This window comes from Peromyscus leucopus, chromosome 17, assembly GCF_004664715.2.
Source record: "Peromyscus leucopus breed LL Stock chromosome 17, UCI_PerLeu_2.1, whole genome shotgun sequence".
Classification (NCBI taxonomy): Eukaryota; Metazoa; Chordata; class Mammalia; order Rodentia; family Cricetidae; genus Peromyscus; species Peromyscus leucopus.
Window position 1 is genome coordinate 55,503,085 of NC_051077.1, and position 25,314 is coordinate 55,528,398.

The window sequence follows — 25,314 nt, forward strand, 5'->3', positions numbered from 1 at the left end:
TCAATTCAAGGCTGTGCAGCCAAAGGGTGGGAAAGCCGGGGGTGACCCCTGCCTTTAGTTTCCTTGCACCTCAGCTGGGGGGTTGTCTAGAACGGCATATTACTCAGCTGTGAAAAAGAGAGAGGCTCTGGGAAACAGAAGGATGGCTCAGTGGTTAAGAACACTGGCTGCTGTCAGGCGGGGCAGTGGTGCACACGCTTTTAATCCCAGCACTTGGGGAGGCAGAGGTCAGTGGATCTCTGAGTTTGAGGCCAACCTGGTCTACAAAGCAAGTTCCAGGACAGCCAGGGCTACACAGAGAAACCCTGTTTGGCAACTAAAAAGAGGCTGTGATCCATTCTATAATGCAGCAAAACCTAAAAAAATACCAGTGTCAGGAGCTGGATACAGAAGGCCACGTGGAATGTGTGGCCCTCAGTGGCACTCTGCAGCAGGTGACTCCAGATGAGTGGCTGGCTGCCAGGGGTTGAGGAAGGGGGTGGGGAGAGGCTGACAGTGGAGACAGCTGCTGGGGTGGATGCCAGTGCCCTGTTACTACGGTGACAGCCCAAAGCCACTCCTCTGTCCTCAGGATCTGCAGTGTGCGGACATACTCGTGGGCAGGCAGTGGCAGCAGGCAGCATCTGCACAGGGGCCTCTCAGGCCGCAGATGAAAGGGCACTTGGCCACTGCGGTGATGGTGGCTGACAGTGGAGTCAGGACACAGGGACACTGGTTGGTAGGTGGCTCCAGGGTGGCTCCAGGGGGACAGGCCAGATGAAGACTGTGGGAGCAGGGTCCCTTAGCTGCCACTGAGGGGCAAGAGGGGACAAGGCTTCAGGTGGCAGAGGGCATGATGGGAAGCTCAGCACCTTTTAGCTAAAGCAAGCACTGAACCAGTTCCCAATCAGGGCAGGGGGGGGGCCATGCCGCAGCAGCCACAAGCTGTTAGGGCTGGTGATGGTATCCAGGCTGTCACCTGTCACCTCGACAAGCCCGGATTGAAACCACTGGGATGCAGACAAGTCAAAAACTTTAATGGGGTGCTCAGAACAAAGCCCTAGATGAACAATCCACAGTCAACCAACAAATTGTTGTTTAAAAAAATCACGGCAAGGCAGGTAGGTGAGCAGCCAGGAAACGGCCATCGCCACAGCCAGGGCTTCTGAGGTAACTGGCAGGACAGAGGTCCATTCACCCATGGCACTCAACCAGGTTCCCAAAACTTAATTAGACACATCCGAGTTGAAGCTGCCAGAGTCCCCGGCAGGTGACGAGGTTGGCTGTGGGGTGGTGGCCCTCTGCCAGCTGCTGTGAGCCTGGAAAGACAGTGTGAGAGTAGCGGCCACCCAGTCCCTGTGTCCCCAGGGGTTCTCAGAACTTTCTAGCAGATTAGTTCCAGAAAGAGCTAGCTGAGCAGTGGGGTGAAGGGGTGGGCACTGAGTCCCTACCCTTCCATGAAATGCCTCTGGAGATGTCAGAACCAAGGGTCTAGCCACAGTGGCCTATGGCATAGCCATGGCTCACAGGTAACAAGAGCTTTTCCTCACAGGGGCAGCCTCCCCTCTGCAGCGTGCATGGGCACGGCCCACCGTGGAGCTTTTCTGTCCATCGTCTGAGCACAGCTGGACAGGTGTGCCAAGCTCAGGGGACACGGTCCTCACACACTGTGCCAGGCATAGCAGGTTTGGCAGAGGCTGTGTGAGTGAGGCCATGGCAGGTGTGTGCCCAGCACCTGGACAGTGACCATTCTGGCAGAGTGACCTTTAAGAAGAGCCAGGAGGCTGGGCGGTCATGGTGCACGCCTTTAATCCCAGCACTCGGGAAGCAGAGGCAGGAGGATCTCTGTGAGTTCGAGATCAGCCTGGGCTATAGACAGAGATCCAGAACAGGCACCAAAACTACACAGAGAAACCCTGTCTCGAAAAAATGGAAGTGCTGGCTTGGGCCTGGCATGATGGTGCATTTGTTTAATCTCAGGCCTCAGGAGGAAGAGGGAGGGGGACCTTTGTGAATTCGAGGTCAGCCTGGTCTATATAGTGAGTTCTAGGACAGCCAGGGCTATGTGGAGACCCTATCTCAAACAAACAAACAAACAAACAAACAAACAAAGGGTCTGTTTGGATCACAGTTTAGCTGAAAACTAAGGAGGACCAGGTGGGGTGTCTGCAGGGCAGGGCATTGCCCAGGTCTGACAGGTGTGCTGGGCCAGGGCAGGGCAGGGCAGGCTACTGTCTTGCCCCAGTTCCCCCCTCACCCCTGCGGTTCCGTCCTGGAGCACCGGGTGTGCGAGAAGCAGGCCCCGACTGCTTGCAGCCCACAGCGTGTGCTAGGCCGGGGCTCCCGGGGCTGGCAGGCAGGCCAGAGGGAGTCAGGCCACTGCTGTCCTGAGCCCCAGGGCCGGTTCTAAGGGAGCTTCCGGGAAGCCCATGGGGCTCATGGGGCCATGGCCAGTGCCACCATGCCAGGCTCCAGTATTTATGCCGTGCCCTCACAGGTCCTTGAGAGGAGGCTTCAGCCAGACCCTCAGGACAGACGGGAGGTCACAGGGCCTCCAAAGCCTTCAGGTGACACTGAGAGAGCTCAGGAGGCAGCTTGGCTGTCTAGATCCCAGTTACCACACCCCAGCCTGGCATTGCTGCCCTTCCAGGGTGAGGCCCGCCCTCCCATGTCTCCAGCCCCCAATGATAGATGGGTCTGAATCCAGAGTTAAATGCTCCCACTTTTCCTCAGGGTCTCCTTCCTGAGAGACCCAGCATCAGGGTTCCTCTACTTCCCCCAAACTCACCGGGGTCTGGAGGCACGCTCCCCCAGGTGGGGGCTGGAGGAAGGCCAGGGTCCGCAGGGTGAGAACCATGTCACCTCCACTCGCCAGGGGGAAGGGGCCACAGGAACCTGAGAAAAGCAGGTCGAGTCAGGCTGGCATGGTGGGGTGGGGGGCAGGAATTACAGTAGAAGCTGGGCCAAAAGTCACAGGGATGTCTGGGTAGCAGTTGTCCAATCCCTCATCAAAAAAGACCCTAGATGTGACTCCCTAAATCATCTAGCCCCCTGCTCTTCCCCAAGCCCTGTATGGGTGAGGCTGGATTGTCTACAGGGATCAGGTTGTTTGGGTCACACCTAAACCTCCAGAAAGCTTACAGTTAAGGAGGGTTATGGCCTTGTCACCTGGGCTGGCTGTGGACTGGCAGCTGGGCTGACCCCCTGGGCCCCGGGCCATGCTGGCCGTGGATGTTTTTCCAGTGTACATGGTGGCCTCTTCTTGAAACTTCCCTGTGTTCTTCTTGTACCGGATTCTTTTGTTGCCAAACCAGTTAGAGACCTGTGGATAGATGCACAGACAACGGATGCTGTATTGGTGTGGGCTTGCTGGGTGGTGGTGGTGGTGGTGGTGGTGGTGGTGGTGGCGGTGGTGGTGGCGCACACCTTTAATCCCAGCACTCAGGAGGCAGAGACAGGAGGATCTCTGTGAGTTCAAGGCCTGCCTGGTCTACAGAGCGAGATCCAGAACAGCCAGAGCCACACAGAGAAACCCTGTCTTGAAAAACCAAAGCAAAGCAAAGCAAAACAACAAACAAACAAAAAGAGGTTGAGGGCTGGCAAGAAGGCTCACGAGGTAAAGGTGCTTGCCACCAAGTCTAGGAACTGAGTTTACGTCCTAGGAACCACACGGTGGGAGGAAAGACACAAGTGCTAAAGCTGTCCTGATTTCCACACTCCTGCAGTGACAGGCACCACACACACACAGTGACAGGCACCACACACACACACACACAGTGACAGGCACCACACACACACACACACAGTGACAGGCACCACACACACACAGTGACAGGCACCACACACACAGTGACAGGCACCACACACACACACACACAGTGACAGGCACCACACACACACACAGTGACAGACACCACACACACAGTGACAGGCACCAACACACACACAGTGACAGGCACCACACACACACACACACACACACATACACACAGTGACAGGCACATGGATTAATGCATGGTGTGTACACACACACAAATAAATAATACGTAATTATAAAAAAATAACCACCCCCACTACAATGAAAGACACTTAGCTTGATGGTTCACGCTTGGTATCCTAGAGTGGGGAGGCTGAAGCAGGAGGATTACTGTGAATTCAAAGCCATCTTGGGCAACATAGTGAGTTCCAGGTCAGGCTGAGCTAGAGTGAGATCTGGCTCAAAACCAAAACCTAACCTAACTCAACAAAACAGGAAAAAGGACCCAAATAACTGCAGTTTCCGGAACAGCCGTCTTCCTCACAGGCTGGATGGTGCTGAGGCCACACTTCCACCGGGCACTACTCTCTCTAAGATTATTTCATTTTATTTTGTGCATGGGTGCTTTGCCTGTGTGTATGTGTGTATATACACCATGTGCATGTCTGGTGCCCCTAGATGTGGGAAGAAGGTATTGGATATCTTGACACTAGAGTTAAAGATGGCTGTCCACTGCCACATTGGTGCTGAAATCTTACCCAGGTCTAGAAGAGCAGCCAGTGCTCTTGAGACTGAGCCATCTCTCCAGCCCCACTTCAGAACTACTACACTTTCTTCTTCTTCTTCTTCTTCTTCTTCTTCTTCTTCTTCTTCTTCTTCTTCTTCTTCTTCTTCTTCTTCTTCTTCTTCTTCTTCTCTCTCCTCCTCCCCTTCCTCCTCCTTCTCTCCTCCTTCTCTCCTCCTCCTCCCCTTCCTCCTTTCCTTCATTCCTCCTCCTCTTCTTTTCCAGATAGGGGCTCTTGGTGTAGCTCTGGCTGTTCCAGAACTCTCTGTGTAGCCCAGGCTGGCCTTGAACTCACAGTGGTCTGCCTGCCTCTGCCTCCCGAGTGCTGGGACTAAAGGGATGCGCCACCAGGCCCGGCCCCGAATTTCCTTTTTGAGGTAAGGATCTAGCTGTGTTGCCCAGGACTCCTGGTTCTGGTGACCTTCCGCATAACTGGGACACAGTCTACCCACTGTCGTAGCTCCAGACAAGAGCAGTTTCAGTGTGGATGAGCCAGGGAGTTCGGACATGCTGAGCGGGAACCGAGGACCTGGTAACTGGCAGGAAGCAACTTTCCCCAGGGAGACCTCACCTCACTGCAGGTGGGGCTGTGGCATCAGTTTTAGGGATCCCAGCCTAGAGGCCTGGCTCACTGGGTCCCATTTGGAGCCCCACCCCCACATTAGCTCGTCTCCCTTGTCCCTCTCCCCTTGGGGCTCCCTCAGCCTGAGGTGATCCTGTCTTGAAGACATCCCTGGCATCAGCAGAAGTACCTCCCGCCCTGACAGTGTCTCCTTCCTCTTGATTTCCCCTGAGTTGTACCTCATGGCCTACTCACCTGCACCCTAAATTCAGAACCTCACTTCAACTAATGGCAGGCCACTTGAGTGGGTCCTGACCCTCATGGATGTGACAAGGTGGAGTGGAGCCTTCTAGCATAGAACTCTGTTGTTGGGGATGGCCTCAGGGCCCGGGCAGCCCCTGGAATGTGGCAAGGCCTTTAAAACTTGTTGACCCTGCTCTCTGGAGGACCTGGCACCAGCAAGAGGGGGCCAGGGGTAGGGTATAGGGGAGTAGGGTGGAGTGAATCTACCTGTTCCTCACTGTGGGATCTGAATACCAATGGTCCACATACACTCACGTGTTTGAATGCTTGACCCACAGGGAGCGACATTATTAGGAGGTGTGGCCTTGGAGGAAGTGTGTCATTGTGGGTGGCTTTGAGGTCTCACATGATCAAGCTAGGCCTAGTGTGGCATTCACTTCTGCTGCTGTGGATCAAGATGTAGAACTCTCAGCTCCTTCTCCAGCACCATGTCTGCCTGCATGCCGCCATGCTTCTTGCCATGATGAATGAAATGGACTAACTCTCTGAAACTAAGTCAGTCCCAATAAAATATTTTCCCTTAGAAGAGTTGCTGCAGTCATGGTGTCTCTTCATAGCAATAAAAATCCTAACTGACACTGTCCCTGGTTTCCAAGCAGCAGCCAGGCTTACACTTCATCCAGAGGTGCAGGTCCTTCCCTTAGCTCTGGCCTTGTTCTGAGGACACAAAGCAGCTCCCTGAAGAACAGGCAGCTGTGCCTGGGCCCCCTGCATGACTCTGGGCTCTGTCACAGAAACATCTTGAGCAGCCTGGGCTAGGGGCTGACGATGATGATACCTAAGGGGTTACTCAGCCTTTCCGATGGCGAGGCAGGAGGAAAGGGCATCCCGGAGGCTCTCATGACCACTGCTCGGGTGCCAGTGTCCACCCGTCCTGTGTGACAGAGGCAGAGGAGCCGTGTGACCCGAGACCCTGCCGGACCCCGCTCTGCAGACACACTGTCCGCACTGCCTGGCGGAGTGGTCTGGCCTGCCTGCTGCCTCCACTCAGCTCGCCCTCCAGCCTTCAGGAATGTGATCTTGGCACTCTGGCCTTTGCTCGCTCTCTCCTTTGCCTCCAGTCCCAAGACAAAGGTGACCAACTGTCAAGTCACAGGGTCAGGGGTCATTCCAGCACACAACCCAAGGGAACTCACGCCACATATTGCCCCTGCAGCAGCCGCACGACCTCACAGAGCCCCGCTGTCACAGCCTTCCAGAGCTCACACCAGCACCGCAGACTCCACAGCCCTGCCCTAGTGCTCTCAATCCTTCTTCCAGGAGAGGGAGCCGAGTCCCTCCAACCTTCTAATTCACAGTGCACGCTGGCATCTGAACCATGCCCGGCTGACACACACGGACAGTGCCACATAGTAAGTCACATTAATACCTTCCCCAGGAGTCCTCCCCACACATTAATGTCTTCCCCAGGAGTCCTCCCCACACATTAATGCCTTCCCAGGAGTCCTCCCACACATTAATGCCTTCCCAGGAGTCCTCCCCACACATTAATGTCTTCCCCAGGAGTCCTCCCCACACATTAATGCCTTCCCCAGGAGTCCTCCCCACACATTAATGCCTTCCCAGGAGTCCTCCCACACATTAATGCCTTCCCAGGAGTCCTCCCCACACATTAATGTCTTCCCCAGGAGTCCTCCCACACATTAATGCCTTCCCCAGGAGTCCTCCCCACACATTAATGCCTTCCCAGGAGTCCTCCCCACACATTAATGCCTTCCCAGGAGTCCTCCCACACATTAATGCCTTCCCAGGAGTCCTCCCCACACATTAATGTCTTCCCCAGGAGTCCTCCCACACATTAATGCCTTCCCCAGGAGTCCTCCCACACGTTAAGTAGCTGCAGCAGCAGTCTTCCTCCTCCGACTCAACTTCTTCCAGGGCAGGACGGCTCACCTGGGACACCGTGATGCCACCCTTCCTGGCCAGTTCTTCTTTGGTCTCTTCACTGGGGTAAGGGTTGCTCAGATGGGAATAGAAATACTCGTTCAGCACTTCAGTGGCCTGCTTGCTGAAGTTCCGCCGCTTCCGCCTGCAGACAGAGACCCCAGTCTGCGATGTTCTCAGGAAAGGCACTCTAGTCACAGCTCACCCCATAGGCCCCTGGCAGTCTATGTGAGTGCACATGCGCACGTGTGTATGCGTGGGAAGACTGGAGGCTCATGTCCCGTGTCCTCGATCACTCTCATTCTTTGAGGCAAGGTCTCTGGCTGAACCTGGAGCTCACTGACCTGGCCAGACTGGCTGGTCAGCAGACTCCGGGCATCTGCCTGTCTCCACATTTCTAGTACCTGGGTTGCAGCAGCTTCTGGCTTTTTAAAAAAACATTATTAGTGTGTGTCTGTCTGTCTGTCTGTCTGTGTCTGTGTGCGTGCATGCACACACACAGCTGCACGCATGTTATGCGTGTAGGTAGAGGTCAGGGGACAACTTCCTGGCAGTTGGTTCTCTCCGTCCATCATGGGTTCTGGTATGGACAGCCAGACCAACCCAAGGCTTTCTCAGAGGCCCTGGTGGAAGGACAAAGGGAACACCAGTTCCGTGTCCTCATCCAGGAGTGGACTTGGCAAGGCCAGTCTGATGCTGGAGTCAGTGCCTCAGAGGAGTCACGGCTGTAGCTTTTGGGGACCCAGCCCTTTCCCCTGGGCTGTGGTTATCAGTCCTTAAGCTGCTATGTCTGAGGTGTTTCACGTTCTCTTTGCCAACACTGTCTGATTGAGATCTCTGCTAACCCTGGCCGCTTCCCCCTGCAACAGTATACAGGATGCTCTACTTCTTAATGAACCAGCTTGGCATAAGTCGTCACTTATGCAAGGCCTCCTGGTCCCAGCTATTGCTTAGTTCTCCTCCTGCAGGTTCGGGCCACTCTGGGTATCAAATTCAGGTCCTGAAAGACTTTTGCACCAAGTTATTTTACCCACTGAGCCATCTTGCTGGCCCATGTCTGGCTTTTTATGTGGGTGCTGGGTATACAAAACCAGGTTCTTCTGCTCGCATGGCAAGCACTTGGCTGACTGAGCTGTCTCCATTCCTGATCTTCTGCACCCCAGTGGGTAATGAACAAGTATGGGGACCCAAGTCTGAGCTCTCTGAACCCGTGTAAAAGGCACGTATGTCAGTGCATGTCTGTGGCAAGATGGGCAGTGCACAGGAGAGCTCTCCGCAGCTGGCGGGCATCCAGCCTGGCATACACAGTGAAAACAACAGAGACCCTGCCCCAAGCAAGGTGGGAGATGGAGACCAACATCCGAGGCTGTCCTCTGACAGGCACAGTGTGTCATGGCACACACAGGCCTGCCACTCACACACAGTTAAAACAAACCCGCAGTCAGCACTTTGGGTCCTCTCCTGGAGAGGCTGTGTGAGGCCGAGCCAGGACCTTTGTATGGACTTAAATCCAAGACAGGGCTGGGGTGGGGCTCAGTGGTAGGGAGACTATGTGCTTAGTGCAAAGTTCCCAGTTCAGTCTTCAGCACACAGCACAGGACAGACACCAGAGGTAGCACTAACTCGGCTTCTGTTCCTAAGAGTAAACCCTTGGGGAACCCGGTGGCATGCAGCCCTGACCTGGCATCCAGGAGCCGTGAGCGCAGGGTCATGACAGCCTCACAGGTGCTCTGCTTCAGCTGCCTCTGGATGGCACTGAACTTGCTGTGGATGATGCCCACCATGTGCTCCATCTCCTTGGAGGACACAGGCCTCACCCTACTCTGTTCCCGGAGAAGGTTGGTGACATGGGTGGTGAACTCACGACAGGCCTGGGGTGAGAAAAAGATGGGCCAGCCTGTGACTAAGCAGCCGGGTGCAAGGCAGTGGGCTCCACACCTGACCACATCTGCCACCCCCACAGCTCACCCACAGGTCAGCGTCTGAGGAGTGAGGGAAGGGCTTTCAGTGACACCAGCCACCTCTGCAGCGATGGACTGCAGAGCGTCCCTGCTCTGCCTGCCACAGAGGAGGGGCTAGCGTCCACATCTGACTGTGGCCAATGTGCATTCACATGAGAAACTCTGGCGTGCAGAAAGATCACCTGTTCATACTTCTCTAGCTCAGAGTGGTAAATCTGTCGGATCTGGGACAGCTTGGCCCTGTAGTCTGAGTGCTCAATGCTATTGTCATTTGGACAGCCACCTGGTGTTGCTGTGGCGCCTGCCGCTGCTCCTCGTCCTCTCTTCTCTGGCCTGGACACACCCTCAGCCAGCAGCATGTTATCCAGCCTCAGGAGCTGAGCGTCGGGAGGATCCTCTTCCTGATGCCGGATGCTCACAGCTACATGAAAGAGACAGGCAGACTGGGATGTGTTCTCTGCAGAGAACAATAGCCAGGGCCAAGTGCACTGGCACCATGGCTGGGCATCATTTTTAAATGTTTACGTTATGTCTACATGTGTGTCTGTGTGTGGGTATGTGCATGTGTGAGCACAGATGTCCTAAGGGCCCAGGCTGAGGGTGTCAGACCCCTAGAGCTGGCGTCATACAGGCAGCTGTAAGCTGTCCACTGTAGGTGCTGGGAACAAAATTCAGTCCTCTGCAAGAGCAGGAAACACTCTGAACCTCCAAACCATCTCTGCAGCTCCTTTATTACCACATTGGATCAGAGACACCTAGGAATCCACCCAGACACATGCCATTCAGGAGCACCGTCTTGGCTGTGGAGAGGATGCCAGGACAGTACAGCACATGTGGACAGACCTGACAGCCACATGAGAGCACAGCCAGGACTGGGTGGGTGTCCTGAGTGCTGGGGAGGGGGGTCATGCTGGTGCTGGTGTGGATATAAAGGCAGATGCAGGGCTGGCGAAATGGCTCAGTGGGTAGAGGAGCTTGCTGCAAGCCTGAAATCAATCCCAGGACCCACACGGTAGAAGGAAAATCAAATCCTGCAACTTGACCTCTGATCTACATGGTAGCTCTCCCTGTCCTCCTCCAAAGTAAATAAACGTGAAAAAAGTATTAAATAGCCTGTGGGTGGAAGGCATGCCCAGCTAGAATGTGTGGCCCTGCCTTCAAGCCTGGGATCAGGCATAGTACTGCACTGATGGGTTCTCTAATGTGCCCACATGTCCACGTTCCTGTGTGTGTGCACACGCATGTGTCTATGCATGCATATGTCCCTGTATGTGTGTGTACATGCATGCATCTGTGTCTTTGTATCCATGCATATATCCATGTGCCCATGTGTCCGTGTGTGTCTGTGTGTGTCCGTGTGTGTGTCCGTGTGTGTGTCCGTGTGTGTGTGTGTGTGTGTGTGTGTGTGTGTGTGTGTGTGTGTATGGAGGGTAGCACTCCTTCAAAGCAGAAAAGGAAATGCTTGATCCAGGTGCTAGTGAGCTGGCTCATGCCTGTAATTCCTACACTGCACACACATGGTGCAGACATACATCTAGGCAAATACTAATACACATAAAATAAAAAATAAGCCGGGCGGTACTGGCACACATCTTTAATCCCAGCACTCGGGAGGCAGAGGCAGGTGGGTCTCTGTGAGTTTGAGGACAGCCTGGGCTACAGAGTGAGGTCCAGGACAGTCAAGTCTACCCTGTCTCAAAAAACAAACAAACAAACAAACAAACAAACAAATGTAAATAGGGCTGGAGAGACAGCTCAGCTCTTGCAGAGGACCTGGCTTCAGTTCCCAGCATCCACACTACAGCTCACAACCATCTGTAACTCGTTCCAGGGGGTCCAATGCCCTCTTCTGGTCCCTCTGGGGGTATACAGACATACAGTAGGCAAATGCCTGTTTTTCAGCTTAGAGACCTGTGTCCTTCTCCTGGCCTCAAGGACAGCTCCTGGCCAGTAGGCCAGGATTATGGAGAAGATTCTCTGAGTTGAGCCTTGGCCTTTTCTGGTGGAGTAGGGTCTCCCTTGCTCTACGGCTGTCCTCACCCTCACATCCTGAAGGTGGGGCCCATGGTGCCTCAGCTTGCTCTTTCTCTTGCTGTGGCATCATGGCTACTCTGGGGTCATCAGCTCACAGGAGGCTTCAACAACGTGCTTTGCTTGAGTAAGAACCTGTCACTCCACCCTATCCCATCATAACCAAAACTGTGCCCCAGTTCAGCTGTCTGAGCCTGTGGGTGGAAGGCATGCCCAGCTAGAATGTGTGGCCCTGCCTTCAAGCCTGCCACCCCCAGGGCTCCCTCCACGGGAGCCAGAAGTCCAGGATAGAGGGCAAGGTGAAGACAAGGGCCACAGTGTTCGGACACTCTGATCTGTCCCCATGGAAACAGGGATCAACCTTTCTGAACGGCTCAGACTGAGACACCTGAAGCACAGGATTGCCCTGCCGACAAGCCCAAGCCTGCACCAGCTGGTTTCTCCTTCAGCTCACTGAGCAAAAGGAGCTTCAGAAATGACAGCTTGCTGAGACTGCAGTCAGGAAAACAACTTCTTGTTTCTGGCCTTAGGGATGCATGCAGGCAGTTGAGAGATAGGGTCTCATTTAGCTCAAGCTCACTATGTAGACTAGGTTGACCTTGAACTCCCAATCTGCCTGCCTCTTCTGTTTTGAGATTAATCATACGCTTTCACACTTAGCTATTTCTGGCTTTTTGAGATAGGGCCTTGGTTTGTAACCTAGAGAACTAACTCTCTCTCTTTCTTTGAGACAGGGTCTTTCTATTATGTAGCCCTGGCTGTCCTGGAACTCACTCTGTAGATCAGGCTAGCCTTGAACTCACAGAGACCCACCTGCCTCTGCCTCCCGAGTGCTGGGATTAAAGGTGTGCACCACCACTGCCCGGCATGATGCATATCTCTAATCTCAGCACCCGGAAGGGAGAGGCTAATGGATCTCTGAGTTTGAGGCCATCCTGGTCTACAGATGGAGTTTCAGGACAGTCAGGGCTACTCAGAGAAACCCTGTCAATCAACCACACAAATAAGCAGCAAGCCCCAGAGGCTACATATCCGAGGACCTGTGGTGACAGGAAGAAGTTGTGGGCAGTGGGCAGCTCACAAAGGGAGCAGAGGGCATGGGTGGGGGCGGCAGGCCTCAGAAGGCAGTGCTGACGGGCTGGTTATTAGGCACAAGGTGAAATGGACCAACAGGACACATTGTGAGAACTCTAAAGAGCATGTGGCCGTCAACTGTACCGGAGGACAGCCACGTGGCCATGATGGGGTGGGGAGAGGAGTCCTCTCGGCTCATTTGCATGTTGGGCCTCCACGCAGCAGCACCAGCAGTGCAGGGAGATAAGAGCTTGGGTGTCGGGGTCCCTAAGAAAGTCCACCTTCCATGCTCTCATTTTCTGGAACTCAAAGTATCTGCTCCTCAGAATTTAAATAAGAAACAGACGGGTAGGGCTGAGGAGATGGCATGCCTTGAAAACAATGAGGACATGAGTTTGATTCCCAACAACCATGTCAAAAAGCCAGGTACCGTCCCCGCAATCCCCACACTGGAGAGACAGACAGAAAGGGCCTGCTGGCCAGCCAGTCTTGCTCAGTCAGTGAGAGACTGCCTCAAACTATAAAACAGAGTACAGAAGAATCATGTGACACCAACCTTTGGCTTCCACATGTAAGTACACGTGTGCGCATGCATACAGCAGACAGGAAGGAAAGCTTATGTAACATCTGCACTGAGAGTGGAGGCTGAGCAGGGACATGGGGCGCCCACAAATACTCCTGAGATCTATGTTCTGAGAGTCGCCCAACAGCAATGGTGTGTCCAGGGCCCTTAACTATCTCCAGGGGTTCTCTGGACACAGGGGGAGAATGTGAGGTGAGAACCTTCAGCAGGTCATGGCCAGCTCTAAGGGCTCCCACTACCCACATCAACATGAGTGACATCCTTGGCTCACCCTGACACAGCAGGACTGAGACACTGAGCTGTCTGGAGGTCACAGAGCAATGAGTCAGAAATCTACTCTCAAATGGCTCTGGAGCAAATGTCCTAGCCTTGCTTCGAGGACAGCTCTTTCAGGTGGGGTTGTGCCAGCACCCAGCCTGTTAAGTACAGCTCTAACCCTCAAGGAAGAGAGAACACTACAAAAAGCTGGTCAAATGCAGAGAACACCAATTGAGGGGTACCCAGCTCCAGTGGACGCACAACCCCACACTGAAGAACAAGGGGCAGAGCGTAAGAGCCAGGAGACCAGGACGTCTCCTGTGGAATGTGTCTCCCACAAATGGCAGGGAAGCCATACCCAGGGAACCTTGACAATTGGCTGCTTAAACAGGACCTGAGTAAGGACTGCACCCGTAGATGTGCTAACACGAGCAGAGACCTCACAGGTCCCAACCCCGATGAAGAACTACACACAGTTGACTGTTGAGAGAGAGCGAGGAAGATAGGTAGATAGACAGACAGACAGACAATCAGTCTCTCCCAGGGATGAGCTCCCTGATTGTTATCCATCGGCAAGGGGTCAGCCTTGCAAACATAGACATACAGAGAAAGCCAAATGACCTCAGCAGCAGGTTGTGTTTCTCTCTCCCTCACTGTGTGTGTGTGTGTGTGTGTGTGTGTGTGTGAGAGAGAGAGAGAGAGAGAGAGAGAGAGAGAGAGAGAGACAATAATTAAAAAAAGGTCATGAAGTTGAGAGGGGTGAGGGAGGGAGCACACAGGAAGAGTTGGAGGAGAGTGAGGGGAAAATGGTGTAATTATATTTAATTTAAAAAATTAAAAATTTGCTGGGCTGTGGTGGTGCACACCTTCAATCCCAACACTCAGGAGGCAGAGGCAGGAGAATATCTACGAGTTTGAGGCCAGCCTGGTCTACAGAGAAAGTTCCAGGACAGCCAGGGCTACACAGAGAAACCCTGTCTTGAAAAACAACAACAAAAAACAAAACAGAACAAAACAAAAAAATCAAAAAAATTAAAAATTTTAATTTACAAGCTTATAAGAAGAAATTAAAAGAAACTGAGAAAATAAATGCAAACCAAAGAAGCTACATTGGCTCTGGAAAGCAGAGGAAATGGCCTTCTGGGTTAGAGGCTGGTGAGAAGACATGGGGCACCGGCTGGTGGGCGTGCTGAGAGAAAGGGATGCCAGCTGGTGCCTACTGCAGCTAAGGCACAGCCCGGAAGCACCAGAGAGACTCAATCCACGAGTTAATATGGTACCGCAAATCAATAGCCACTAAGACAGAATTGTCACTAGGTGGTGGTGGTGGTGGTGGTGGCGGCGGCGGCGGCGGCGGAGGCAGCGCTCGCCTTTAATCCCAGCACTTGGGAGGCAGAGCCAGGTGATCTCTGTGAGTTCAAGGCCAGCCTGGTCTACAGAGTGAGATCCAGGACAGGCACTAAAACAACACAGAGAAACCCTGTCTCGAAAAGACAGAATTGTCTCCCCTTTTCTCTCTTTAAAAAAATACTTATTTATTTATTTATTTATTTATTTATTTATTTATTTATTTATTAATTATGTATACAGTGTTCTATCTGCACGTATCCCTGCAGGCCGGAAGAGGGCACCAGATCTCACTACAGATGATTGTGAGCCACCATGTGGCTGCTGGAATTGAACTCAGGACTCTGGAAGAGCTGAGCAGCTGGCCAGCTCCAGTCCTGTCTCCCTCTTCTCTTCTCCTCTTTTCTTCTTTTTATTTTATGGGAGAGGGTCTCAGTATGTAGCCTTAGCTGATCTAGACTCACACTATAGACAGAGCTGGCCTTGGACTCACAGAGACCCACCTGCCTCTCCCTCCCAAGTGCTGGGATTAAAGGCGTGCACCGCCACTGCTTGACTTGGTCCAGTCTGTTGTGTCTGAGCACAAAAATTCCCAGCTGTTAGTGCTGATTTGGGAGGTGGAGACATGAGGAAGTATAACCAGCTGCTTCACGTTTCCTCTCTACAGCCCAGAGTTGCTGCTGCCGCCACCAAGCTTTCCTGCCATGACAGACGGCGTCCCTTCGCCCAGGGCCACAGCAAGCCTTCCTCTCCACAGGCGTTTAGCAGGTGTTCCTGTCGCAGCAGCAAGAGAATGAACTAAACCAGCACAGCACGTGTGAGGGCCTGGGTCCCGGCTGGCACTGCTGAAAACGAGACAAAACCAACAAGAGCAGGACTCCGGACAGATTCTGTGCACCCCTGGATCACGGCACTGTCCCCAAAGGCTAAGAAGGACACACACACGCATCTGTCAGAGGAACAGATACACAGAATGTGCTCCACACACACAATGGAGCATGGAGCTGTATCTCAGTCAGTGGAGCACACCTGGCACCTGAGCTCGGGGGATGTAAAGGCAGGAAGATCAGAAGTTCAAGGCCAGCCTCGCCTACATAGTTGGAGACTAGTCTGGGATAAGAGACTCTGTCTCAAATAAAACAAGAAAGAAAAAGCACACAGCAGAACACCATTCAGCCTCTCCCTCAGTAAGTATGAAATTAGGGCATAAGCTACAATAGACACACGTGAAGCCGCCTCCCTCCATGAGAGAGAAGCCAACGTCCCGGGCAGTGCACAGCCCTGGCAGGAAGTGCCTGGAGCCATCGGACTGACGGAAGCAGATGTCTCAGCACTCACAAGGTGGAGGGAGGCAGGAGGATCAAGATTTGAGGTGTGCTGGAGAGATCGCCCAGTGGTTAAGAGCACTGACTTCTTTTCCAGAGAATCCTGGTTCAATTATTTTTAAAAAGTTTGAGGTTATGGTTTTTGAGACAGGGTCTCACTTTGTAGCTTTGGAAGTCCAGAAACTCACTATGTAGACCAGGCTGGCCTTGAACTCAAGAGCTATGCCTGCCTCTCCTGAGTGCTGGGATTAAAGGTGTGAGTCACCATGCCTAGCTTTACAAGGTCTTTCCTTACAAGGTCTTGTAAGGAAGGCCAGGTTCACCTTGAGTTTGAAATTTCCTGCTCAGCTTCCTGAATTGAAGATACGACTGTGCTGCCAAACTTGGCTTTTTCTTTGTGTGTGCGTGCGTGCGTGCGTGCGTGCATGTGTGTGTGTGTGTATGTGCAGTAGATGTGGGAGTACAATGTGTGTAGACACACCTTCGTGGTATGTGTGTGTGTGTGTGTGTGACTGTGTGTAGTGGCTGTGAGTGTACAATGTGTGTAGACACACCTTCGTGGTATGTGTGTGTGTGTGTGTGTGTGTGTGTGTGTGTGTGTGTGTGACTGTGTGTAGTGGCTGTGAGTGTACAATGTGTGTAGACACACCTTCGTGTGTATAGGTCCACGGATGGCATCAAAGCTGTCCTTGATTTACATGTGTACTGGTGTTTTACCTGCATGTGTGTCTGTGCACACGCGTCTGCCTGCTTGAAGGTGAGAAGGCGGCAGCTTCATGTCCCTGGAACTGGAGTCACAGATGCCTGTGAACCACCACATGGGGGCTGGGAATTGAACCCAGGTCCTCTGTAGCCACTGGGCCATCTCTGCAGACCATCCCCTTACACACTGGGCCATCTCTCCAGCCCCTCTTCCTTACACAGGGTTAAGGCCTCTCACTTGAACCCAGAACTCACTGATCTGACTAGTCTGGACAGGCAGCTTGACCCTGACCCCACCTTACTGGGATTACAGGCAGCGACCAGGCCCAGCTCCATTTACCGGAATCCCCACTGCAGCCCTCATGCTCGCAGGCGAGTGACGTAACCACTAAGCTATGTCCTCACCACACCTCTCTTCCTTTGCTCGGTTCTCTTTTGAGACAGGATCTCATGTTTTCCAGACTGGCCTAGACCTTGAGCTGTAACTTCTGCTCTCCCTCTCTCTCTCAGGTGCTGAGATTCCTCCCTTCTTATTATTGTTAATTTTCAAATTTAATTTTTTAACTATACTCCTTTATTGTAAGATGGGGGCATGTGCCACAACACATATATGGAGACCAGAGTCAATTCCATGTGGGTCCTGGGGACAGAACTCAGGTCAGTCCAGGAGTGGCAAGTGCCTTATCTACTGAGCTTTTGAGCTAGCCTTTGCCATCCCTTCTTTTAATAACATACTCTTATTGATTCTTTGGGAATTTCACATCATGCACCCCAATCCCACTCACATTCCAGTCCCTCCATCCTCCCCTCTCCCTGCAGCATCCTCCCCTAAAGAAGCTCCCACCAAATCAAACTATCCACAAAACAAAAACAAAAAACCACCCTGATTCTCCGTCTTTCCAACACCTCTTCATTCATCCTAGTGGCATTGGGAGCTGCAGTGTGTCACGCAGTTTACCTTTTTGTCCAATCAGCCCCACCCACAAAATGTTCACTGCATGAGGCATTCATCTGGTTCAAGGCCTCTGGCACACCATCATCACTGGACCCTCACCGAAACTCCTCTCGGATATCCTGTAGTTATGGTTCCGAGGGACCAGTTCCTTCACGAACTCCAGTAGGTCATAGATGATAGAGTGGCCCAACCCAAGGCCTAGGATATAGGTCTAGGTGGTAGCTGAACTGGTCCGTCTGGGCCATTGGGACTGCCCCTCTCAGGTTGAGAGGCACAGCCAGCTCTCCTCGGCCCATGCCATCATGGCCAGCTCTCCCACGTCCATGGTGAGGGTGGGGCCATCTCTCCAGAGTTCGGGGTGGAGGGCAGTTCTCCTCTGCAGTGACCAGTGAGGGGCAGGACTAGCTCTTCCAAGGCTAATAAAGGGTGGGGCTGTCTCAGCATGGCCTTGGATTTCAACATGCATGGTACCTAAGGCCCCCTGTGGCAACCGGGCTATGGACATCATCATAGACCCTCAACAGCAGGACCACGGACCCAGACAGGACCTTCGTGGCAGCAAAGGCCATTCAGATCAGGATGGCCAGTGGCAGCAAGGTCTTAGACACCAACATGGCCTTGGGTGGCTGTCTAGATCCTGGCATCTGCACAGCCTTTGTGGCAACAGGAGAAACAGACATCAACTCAGTCCTGGCGCTGCTGGCCACAGACCCAGACATGGACCTATGCAGCAGCCTGGACCTGGACGATACCATGGCCCCATGTACCATCCCCTTCTTTTTTCATGTTTTTTTTTTTAAGTTTCTATTTTTATGGTGTTAGTGTTTTTGTCTGAATGTATTCTATGTGAGGGTGTCAGATCCCCTGGAATTAGAGTTACAGACAGTTGTGAGCTGTCATGTGGGTGCTGGAATTGAACCCATGGTCCTCTGGGAAAGCAGTCAGTGCTCTTAACCATTGAGCCATCTCTCCAGGCCCCCACCCCCTTCTTAAACACAAGTATTTGCAGAGGCAGAAGACTCCACGGGATAACCTTGGACACTTGGATTAGAATAACATTCTGCTGTTTGAATTTTCAACGATGGCAGAACAGTGTGCTGTGAGGGGCCGACAGGTGCAGAGCATGAGGTGGGAGCTGGGCAGTCTTAGAATTGCCTACCTGTGTTTCCCTTGATCTCACAGAGCACCTGAAGAGAGCAGACTTCATCGATGCAGTTCAGGGCATGCTTTCTGAAAGAGGCAGCAGAGGCGTGGTGAGAAAGTTAGCTCATGGGAACAGGGGCCTCCTTCCCAAGAAACCAGGCCCAGCCAGCCAGTGTGATGACATTGGTCACACCCTGGAACGGCAGAGCAAAGTAGGCCACATCACTTTGATTCGTGATCGAAACAGGAGTGTGCAATCTGTGATGGTGAACTTTGACTATCAATTTGACTAGATCAAAAAATGTTCAAGAGCTGGGCATGATTGTATGAGCTTTAATCCCAGCATTCTGGTTTTTTTGGTTTGTTTGTTGTTTGTTTTTTGAGACAGGGTTTCTCTGTATACTTTTATGCCTTTCCTGGAGGCTGGCCTCAAACTCAGAGATCCGCCTTCCTCTGCCTCCTGAGTGCTGAGATTAAAGGGGTGCGCCACCACGGCAATCCCAGCATTCTGGAGCAAAGCTGGTGGATCTCCCTAGTTCAACAGCCTGCCTAGCCTACATAGAGAGTTTCCAAGCTAGCCAGGTCTGCAAACAACAACAGAAATGTTAGGGAGTGGTTTTCTGTGAATGGAGCCAGCACAGTTGACAGAAGAGTTCAATCGAGCCAGGGCTGCACAGTAAGACTTTGTTCCGACAAAACTGGGATGCATGCACACCTGTCATCCAGGACCAAAGAGTTCAAAGCCAGTCTCAACTATATATATAGTGAGGTTTGAGTTTGAGCTAGCCTGGGATCCATAGATCCTGCCCAAAGTAAAGAACTCCACAGAAAAACAGGACAGCAGCCATGTCGTGGCAGGTAAAGGCCATTGTGTACAAACTGACAACCTCAGGGCAACCCCTAGAAACCATGCTGAAAGGAGAGAACTGATTCCTGCAAGTGTCCTCTGTCATCTACACTGTGCACTGGCATATCCACTCTTGTGCTTACACACACACACACAAGGGGATGCTGAGAAGGCTCACTGGGTAAGAGTGCCCACATGACGGCACAAGTAGCTATCCTAAGTTCGCCTCCACAGGAGCACCCACCCATCTACACAAAGTAAAATGTCCTTTAAAAGTGCATCTTAAAGACCACAGAAGGAAACAAAAACCAAAACAAGAGAAAAAAGGAAAATACCCAGGGGATTAGAGAAGCAGGCTAGGTGTGCCCGTGATGGCATTTCCAGAGGTGACATGATCACACAGCCTCTGGTGGGACCACACAGAACATCGACGGCGGTGCTCGGAGGTGTGAACTGTTGGAGGGAGGAAGTCCTGGGACCAACCAAGGAGGCAGAGGTGTGGCCTCAGTGGAGTGTCCGTCCAGCACACTCCAGGCCTTGGGTCCTATTCCCAGCAAACAAACTAACAGATTAACCAAACCAATTTCAATCTTGGATGGAAAACAATAAAAATGTAATTTGGTTTTCTTTTCTTTTTTTTTTTTAGATGTATTTATTTATCATGTATACAGTGTTCTGTCTGCATATGTCCCTGCAGGCCAGAAGAGGCACCAGATCTCATTACAGGTGGTTGTGAGCCACCATGTGGTTGCTGGGAATTGAACTCAGGACCTCTGGGAGAGCAGTTGGTGCTCTTAACCACTGAGCCATCTCTCCAGCCCGTAATTTGGTTTTCTAAAAGGCTACACAGGCTTTTCACTTCTCATCATTATTTTTTTTTCTTTTTAATTTATGTGTGTGGTGTTTTGCCTGCATGTATGCCTGTCTACTATTTGTATGCCTAGTGCCTATGGAGACCAGAGGGTGTTGGATCCCCTGAAACTGGATTAGAGATGGTTGTGAGATACCATGTGGGTGCTGGGAATCGAATCTGAGTCCTCGGAAGAGTGGCCACCGTTCTTACTCACTGAACCATCTTTCCAGCCCTGCATCAGCATTCTTAAATAACATATAGTATAAATAACTAGTATATAACATAAATAGTAAATGGGATAATAACTATTCACAGAGCAGGGGACATGGGCAGTGGGTAAAGGCACTTGCCATCAAGCTTAATGACCTGAGTTCCATCCCCAGGACCACAAGTGGAAGGAGAGAGCTGACTCCTGGAAGCTCTTCTCTGACCTCTACACACAAATAAATAAGTAGAGGGAATTTTAAAATGAACAAAACTGCTTACAAAAACACCTGCCCAGCTTCAGGTGTTGTGACTCATACAGCACCCTCCAGGACATGCAGGTCCACAATGTTCCAGAGCTCATAAGGAACCTAGTACTTGTGGCTTTTTCCTCTGCTACATTGGGCAGTCAGTCCTGGAACCCGTCCTGGAACCTGTTCTGTTGGATACTGAGGGACGCTTTACAAATATTCAAAACATTTTCCTTTATACATGGAAACTTGCATACTGCCAACAGCTCATTAAGAAGACTAACTTCAGAGCTGGAGAGTTGGTTCAGTAATTAAAAGCACTGGCTCTTCCAGAGGACCCGGGTTCAGTTCCCAGCATGGACATGGCAGCTCACACCCGTCTATTATTTTCAGCCCCCAGAGTTAGAATCACTAATAATTTGAGACCACACTTGGCTTGTTACAATGGTGCTGAGATCTGAACTCAGGACCTTTCTCATGGTTGCTCACTGAGTGCTCCCAACCACTGAGCCATCTCTCTAGCCTCACCCACCTTTTTGAGACTCTCATGTAGTCCAGGCTGGCTCCAAACTCTTTACGTAGTTGAGAATTCCGATAGCTCCTCTACCTCCTGGATCTGGAGTTCCAGGTCTGTGCGGCCACACCTGCTCAGCACTCTTAATGACGGAGTCGCTTTTACAGCCCTTTTAGCCTTTCCCCAGGCACAGTCTCAAGTGCAGGCTGGCTTTCAACTCCCTGTGCAGCCAAGATAACCTTGTATTCCCAATCCTTCTCCCTAACTTGGGTTCTGAGTGACAGGGGCGCACTAGTTTACGAGGTGCTCGTTAAGTGGTCTACCACGTGAACTGCCCAGCCGTCACTCATCTTGATAGAATGGTTTGTTTTCAACGAGGAGCAACGAGGCTGTGACCATACACTGCAGTACAGCTGCAGGTCACACAGTGACTCCATGCTAACTTCATCATCTTTTTTGGTTTTTCTTTTTTCTTTCTTTTTCTTGGTATTTTTGAGACAGCGTTTCTTTGCATATCCCTGGCTGTTCTGGAATTCACTTTGTAGACCAGGCTGGCTTTGAACTCACAAGTCCCAACTGCTTCTACCTCTCAAATGCTAAGATTAAAGGTGTGTGTCACCAAGTCTGGCTTAACTTCATTCTTTTTTGTTGTTGTTGTTGTTTTGTTTTGTTTTTTGAGACGGTTTCTCTGTGTAGTTTTGGTGCCTGTCTTGGATCTCACTCTATAGACCAGGCTGGCCTCGAACTCAGAGATCCACCTGGCTCTGCCTCCCAAGTGCTGAGATTAAAGGTGAGCGCCACCACCGCCTGGCTTTAACTTCACTTTTTAAATTGTGTTTTTTTTAAATGTGTGTGAGCGTTTTGTCTGTATGTATGCCTGTGCATCATATCTGTGCAGAGCCCATGGAGGCCAAAAGAGGGCTTAAAGCCCTTGTCCCAGTCTTGTTCATTTTTCAGTTGGGGTTGAGAGGGCCAGGCAAATATCATGACAGCCTGCCCTAATAACTCAGTTAAGAACTAGGCCTCAGTCACTGCTTCTTGGAACCAAACAGGCAGTTTCTGTGGAAGAGCCATGAACAAAGGACAATTAATGTCCAACACCCCTGCTAGCAAGGACAAGGAGGCCTATACCAGGCCTGAGCCATCCTCCACAGCAGCTCAAGGACAAAGCCTGGGACTTGTCTAGGCCTGCCCCTAAATGGAAAAGCTGTAGCCTTAACCAGCCCCTGACTAGCCTTAGCCAATTAGAAGGTACTAATATGATTGTCACTTGCTAAAGCCAATCATATCTGAGATGACCTAACTCCCCTTAGCCATGAGCCTGCAAGCCTTTGTGTGGGATGGACGGCCCTAGCATGCTGGAATCTTTCTCAAGACAATAAACGCTCTTGTTGATTGCATATGTGGATGATGGTCTTTTATGAGACTTCTCCAGGACACTAACAGGGTGATATCTCCCTGTTGAGTTGTAAGAAAAATGGGCAGGACTGTCTATTGGCTTCAGCTTGTCAGTTATGTGGTTTTTTACTTTCTGGACAGGGTATTGTTTGTTTATTTATTTAAATTTTATTATTTTATGTGTATGGGTGTTTGGCCTGCATGTATATCTATACATCACGCATGTGTCTGGTACCTGTGGGAGGTGTTTGTTGGATGTCCTAGGACTAGAATTAGATAGTTGTAAGTTGTCAAGTGGGTGCTAGGAACTGAACCTGGGTCCTCGGAAGAGGAGCCAACGGTCTTAACACTGAGCCATCTCTTCAGGCCCTACTTATTTTATCATGATTTTATGTGTTTGTGTATGAGAAAGTGCAGTTACATGTGTGGAGGTCAGAGGACAGTTTTAGGGAGTCTATTTTAACTATTTTTAGATATCATTTGGCTGCTCTAACCCAATCTGCAACTAAGCCTTCTGGTGCTAGGATCACAGGACATACATACATACTAAATGATCCAGAGTTTTCCATTTAGATGAATCTAACTGACCTATTTTGGTTTTTTGATTGGGGTTTAAGTACTATTCTTGTTTGTTTGTTTGTTTTTTCTGATGTCCTGGAATTCACTGTATAGACCAGGCTGGCTTTGAAACTCAGAGATCTTCCTGCCTCTGCCTCCCGTGTGCTACGATTAAAGATGTTGCCACCTGGCCCAGCTAAGTTTCATTTCTAATAAATCATTGCTTAATTCCAGGTTAACATTTTCTTCAAAGTGTTTTATAAGTTAGCTAGGTGTGGTGGCTCACTCCTGTAATTCTGGCACTCAGGTGACAAACAGGTCACTGTCAGGGTCAGGAGAGCCTGAGCTAAGATGTCTCAAACCCCAGCAGCACAGCTAAGTTCTACAGGTTAGCCCTCAGTTTAGACGCCTGACCTGAGTGCCTGTGTTGCTGGCAACTGAGGCCGACTCTCCAGCATGCTTGTGCCAGTGCTGTGCCCTGGAGCCTCATCCCCAGCCTGGTGTCCACGTGAACACGAGGTATGAGATGAGATGGGGAGCTGTTCCAGGCAGTCTTCTGTCTTGGTCAGGTTAGCATCCTCTGGGGAGGATTCTCAGCTGAGAAGACGCCTCTATCAGACTGATCTGTAGTCAAGCCTGAAGGGCAGTGTGTGATTAACACTGATTTGGCCCAGCCCACTCTGGGCAGTGTCACCCCTAGCCAGGTGCTGTGGGGTTGCCTGAACAAGCAGGCTGAGCAAGCCCTGGGGCAGCAGGGCAGGAAGCAGCAGTCCTCCATGGCCTCTGCTTCAGCTCCTGCCATGACTTCCTTCCATGACTGACTGAGCTGTGAGCTGACATAAACCCTCTCTCCCGAAGCTGATTTTTGACATGGCGTCTGTCACAGCAACAGACACCAGCAGGGACAGACTCCAGTTCCACTCTTCTGCCATGGGGCTGACCAACTGCTCAAGAGTCCATCTTTTCCCCACCAAAAAGCGTTGGCACACCTGTCAAACACCACTCGCTTGCTGGGAACACAGCTCAACCAGTAGTTTACTTCTGTGCATTGAAGCCCTAGGTTTGATTCCCAGCACCACACCAGCCAGATGTGGTGGTGCACAACTGTAATCCAGAATTAGAGAGTAAAAAAAGAGGATCAGAAGTTCAAGGTCATCCTGGGATACGTGGTGACATGAGACCCTGTCTCAATTCTACTCCTTTGGCCTGTTTGCCTGGCCTCAAGTGAAATGCATTTATTTATTAATTTATTTATTTGTATTATTTTATGAATTATTGTTTTCAGATGAGGTCTTGATATGTAGCCTGAGCTGGCCTCTAACTCCTGAGCTTAAGGGATTTTCCTGGCCTCAGTTCCCTGAGGAGTTGGAGCTGCAGGTTATGTGCCATAAAGCTGGACTGAAACGTAATTTCTTTTCCAAACTTTTGGTTTTTTTGAGACATGTAGGTCAGGCTAGGCTTGAACCTCCCATTCTTCCGCCTCCTATTCCTGAAAGCTAGCATTATAAGCACGAACCACATCAGGCTATGTGAAATATTTATATTTTAATTGTGTGTGTGTGTGTGGTGATGTGTGGTGTGTGTGTGTGTGCGCGGCGCGGCGTGCTGGAATGTAACCCAGACCCTTCAGCACTAGGCAAACCTCTACACTGAGCTTCACGGGAGTCTTTTTAACTTCTTATTTTCATTTGAGACAGCATCTTGCTAAATTGCCCAGGCTGGCCTTGAACTCCTGTTTATTTCTCTCAGTCCCCTACCTGCCTGGAGTTAGTGGCATGCACCATCACAGCCAGTCTGAAATACATTTTAAAAATGTAATTTGTGGTTGGATGTGGTAGTACACACCTATAAACTCAGGACTCAGGCAGAGGCAGGTGGATCTCTGTGAGTTCCAGGCCAACCTGGTCTACATAGTGAGTCCCAGGACAATCAGGTTTACAAAGAGACCCTGTCTCAGAAAAAATCAAACAAAAAAAGACAGCAGGCAGAGGCAGGCAGAGCGGTGGCAGGGACGCGGTTGTAATAAAGACCAGAAACTGAG

At 51.2% G+C, this 25,314-nt stretch overlaps 1 protein-coding gene across 3 annotated transcripts in view; it reads right to left on the minus strand.

Annotated features, from left to right (window-relative positions):
* Nucleotides 1–995: 995 nt before the first annotated feature.
* The window catches only part of Pbx4 (PBX homeobox 4), a 45,984-nt gene continuing 21,665 nt past the window's right edge, over nucleotides 996–25,314 (minus strand). The window contains exons 2-8 of one of the 3 annotated variants that reach the window (XM_037211881.1): nucleotides 18,665–18,735; nucleotides 9,413–9,651; nucleotides 8,950–9,140; nucleotides 7,279–7,414; nucleotides 3,148–3,301; nucleotides 2,768–2,874; nucleotides 996–1,298 (exon numbers count right to left, since the gene is read on the minus strand). In XM_037211881.1, coding sequence (XP_037067776.1) covers nucleotides 1,206–1,298; nucleotides 2,768–2,874; nucleotides 3,148–3,301; nucleotides 7,279–7,414; nucleotides 8,950–9,140; nucleotides 9,413–9,651; nucleotides 18,665–18,735 — 991 coding nt within the window. In that variant the 3' untranslated portion in view covers nucleotides 996–1,205. Of the gene's footprint in view, nucleotides 1,299–2,767; nucleotides 2,875–3,145; nucleotides 3,302–7,278; nucleotides 7,415–8,949; nucleotides 9,141–9,412; nucleotides 9,652–18,664; nucleotides 18,736–25,314 lie in introns of those variants that run through there. The other 2 variants (XM_037211882.1, XM_028861346.2) reach the window with 2 other exon arrangements.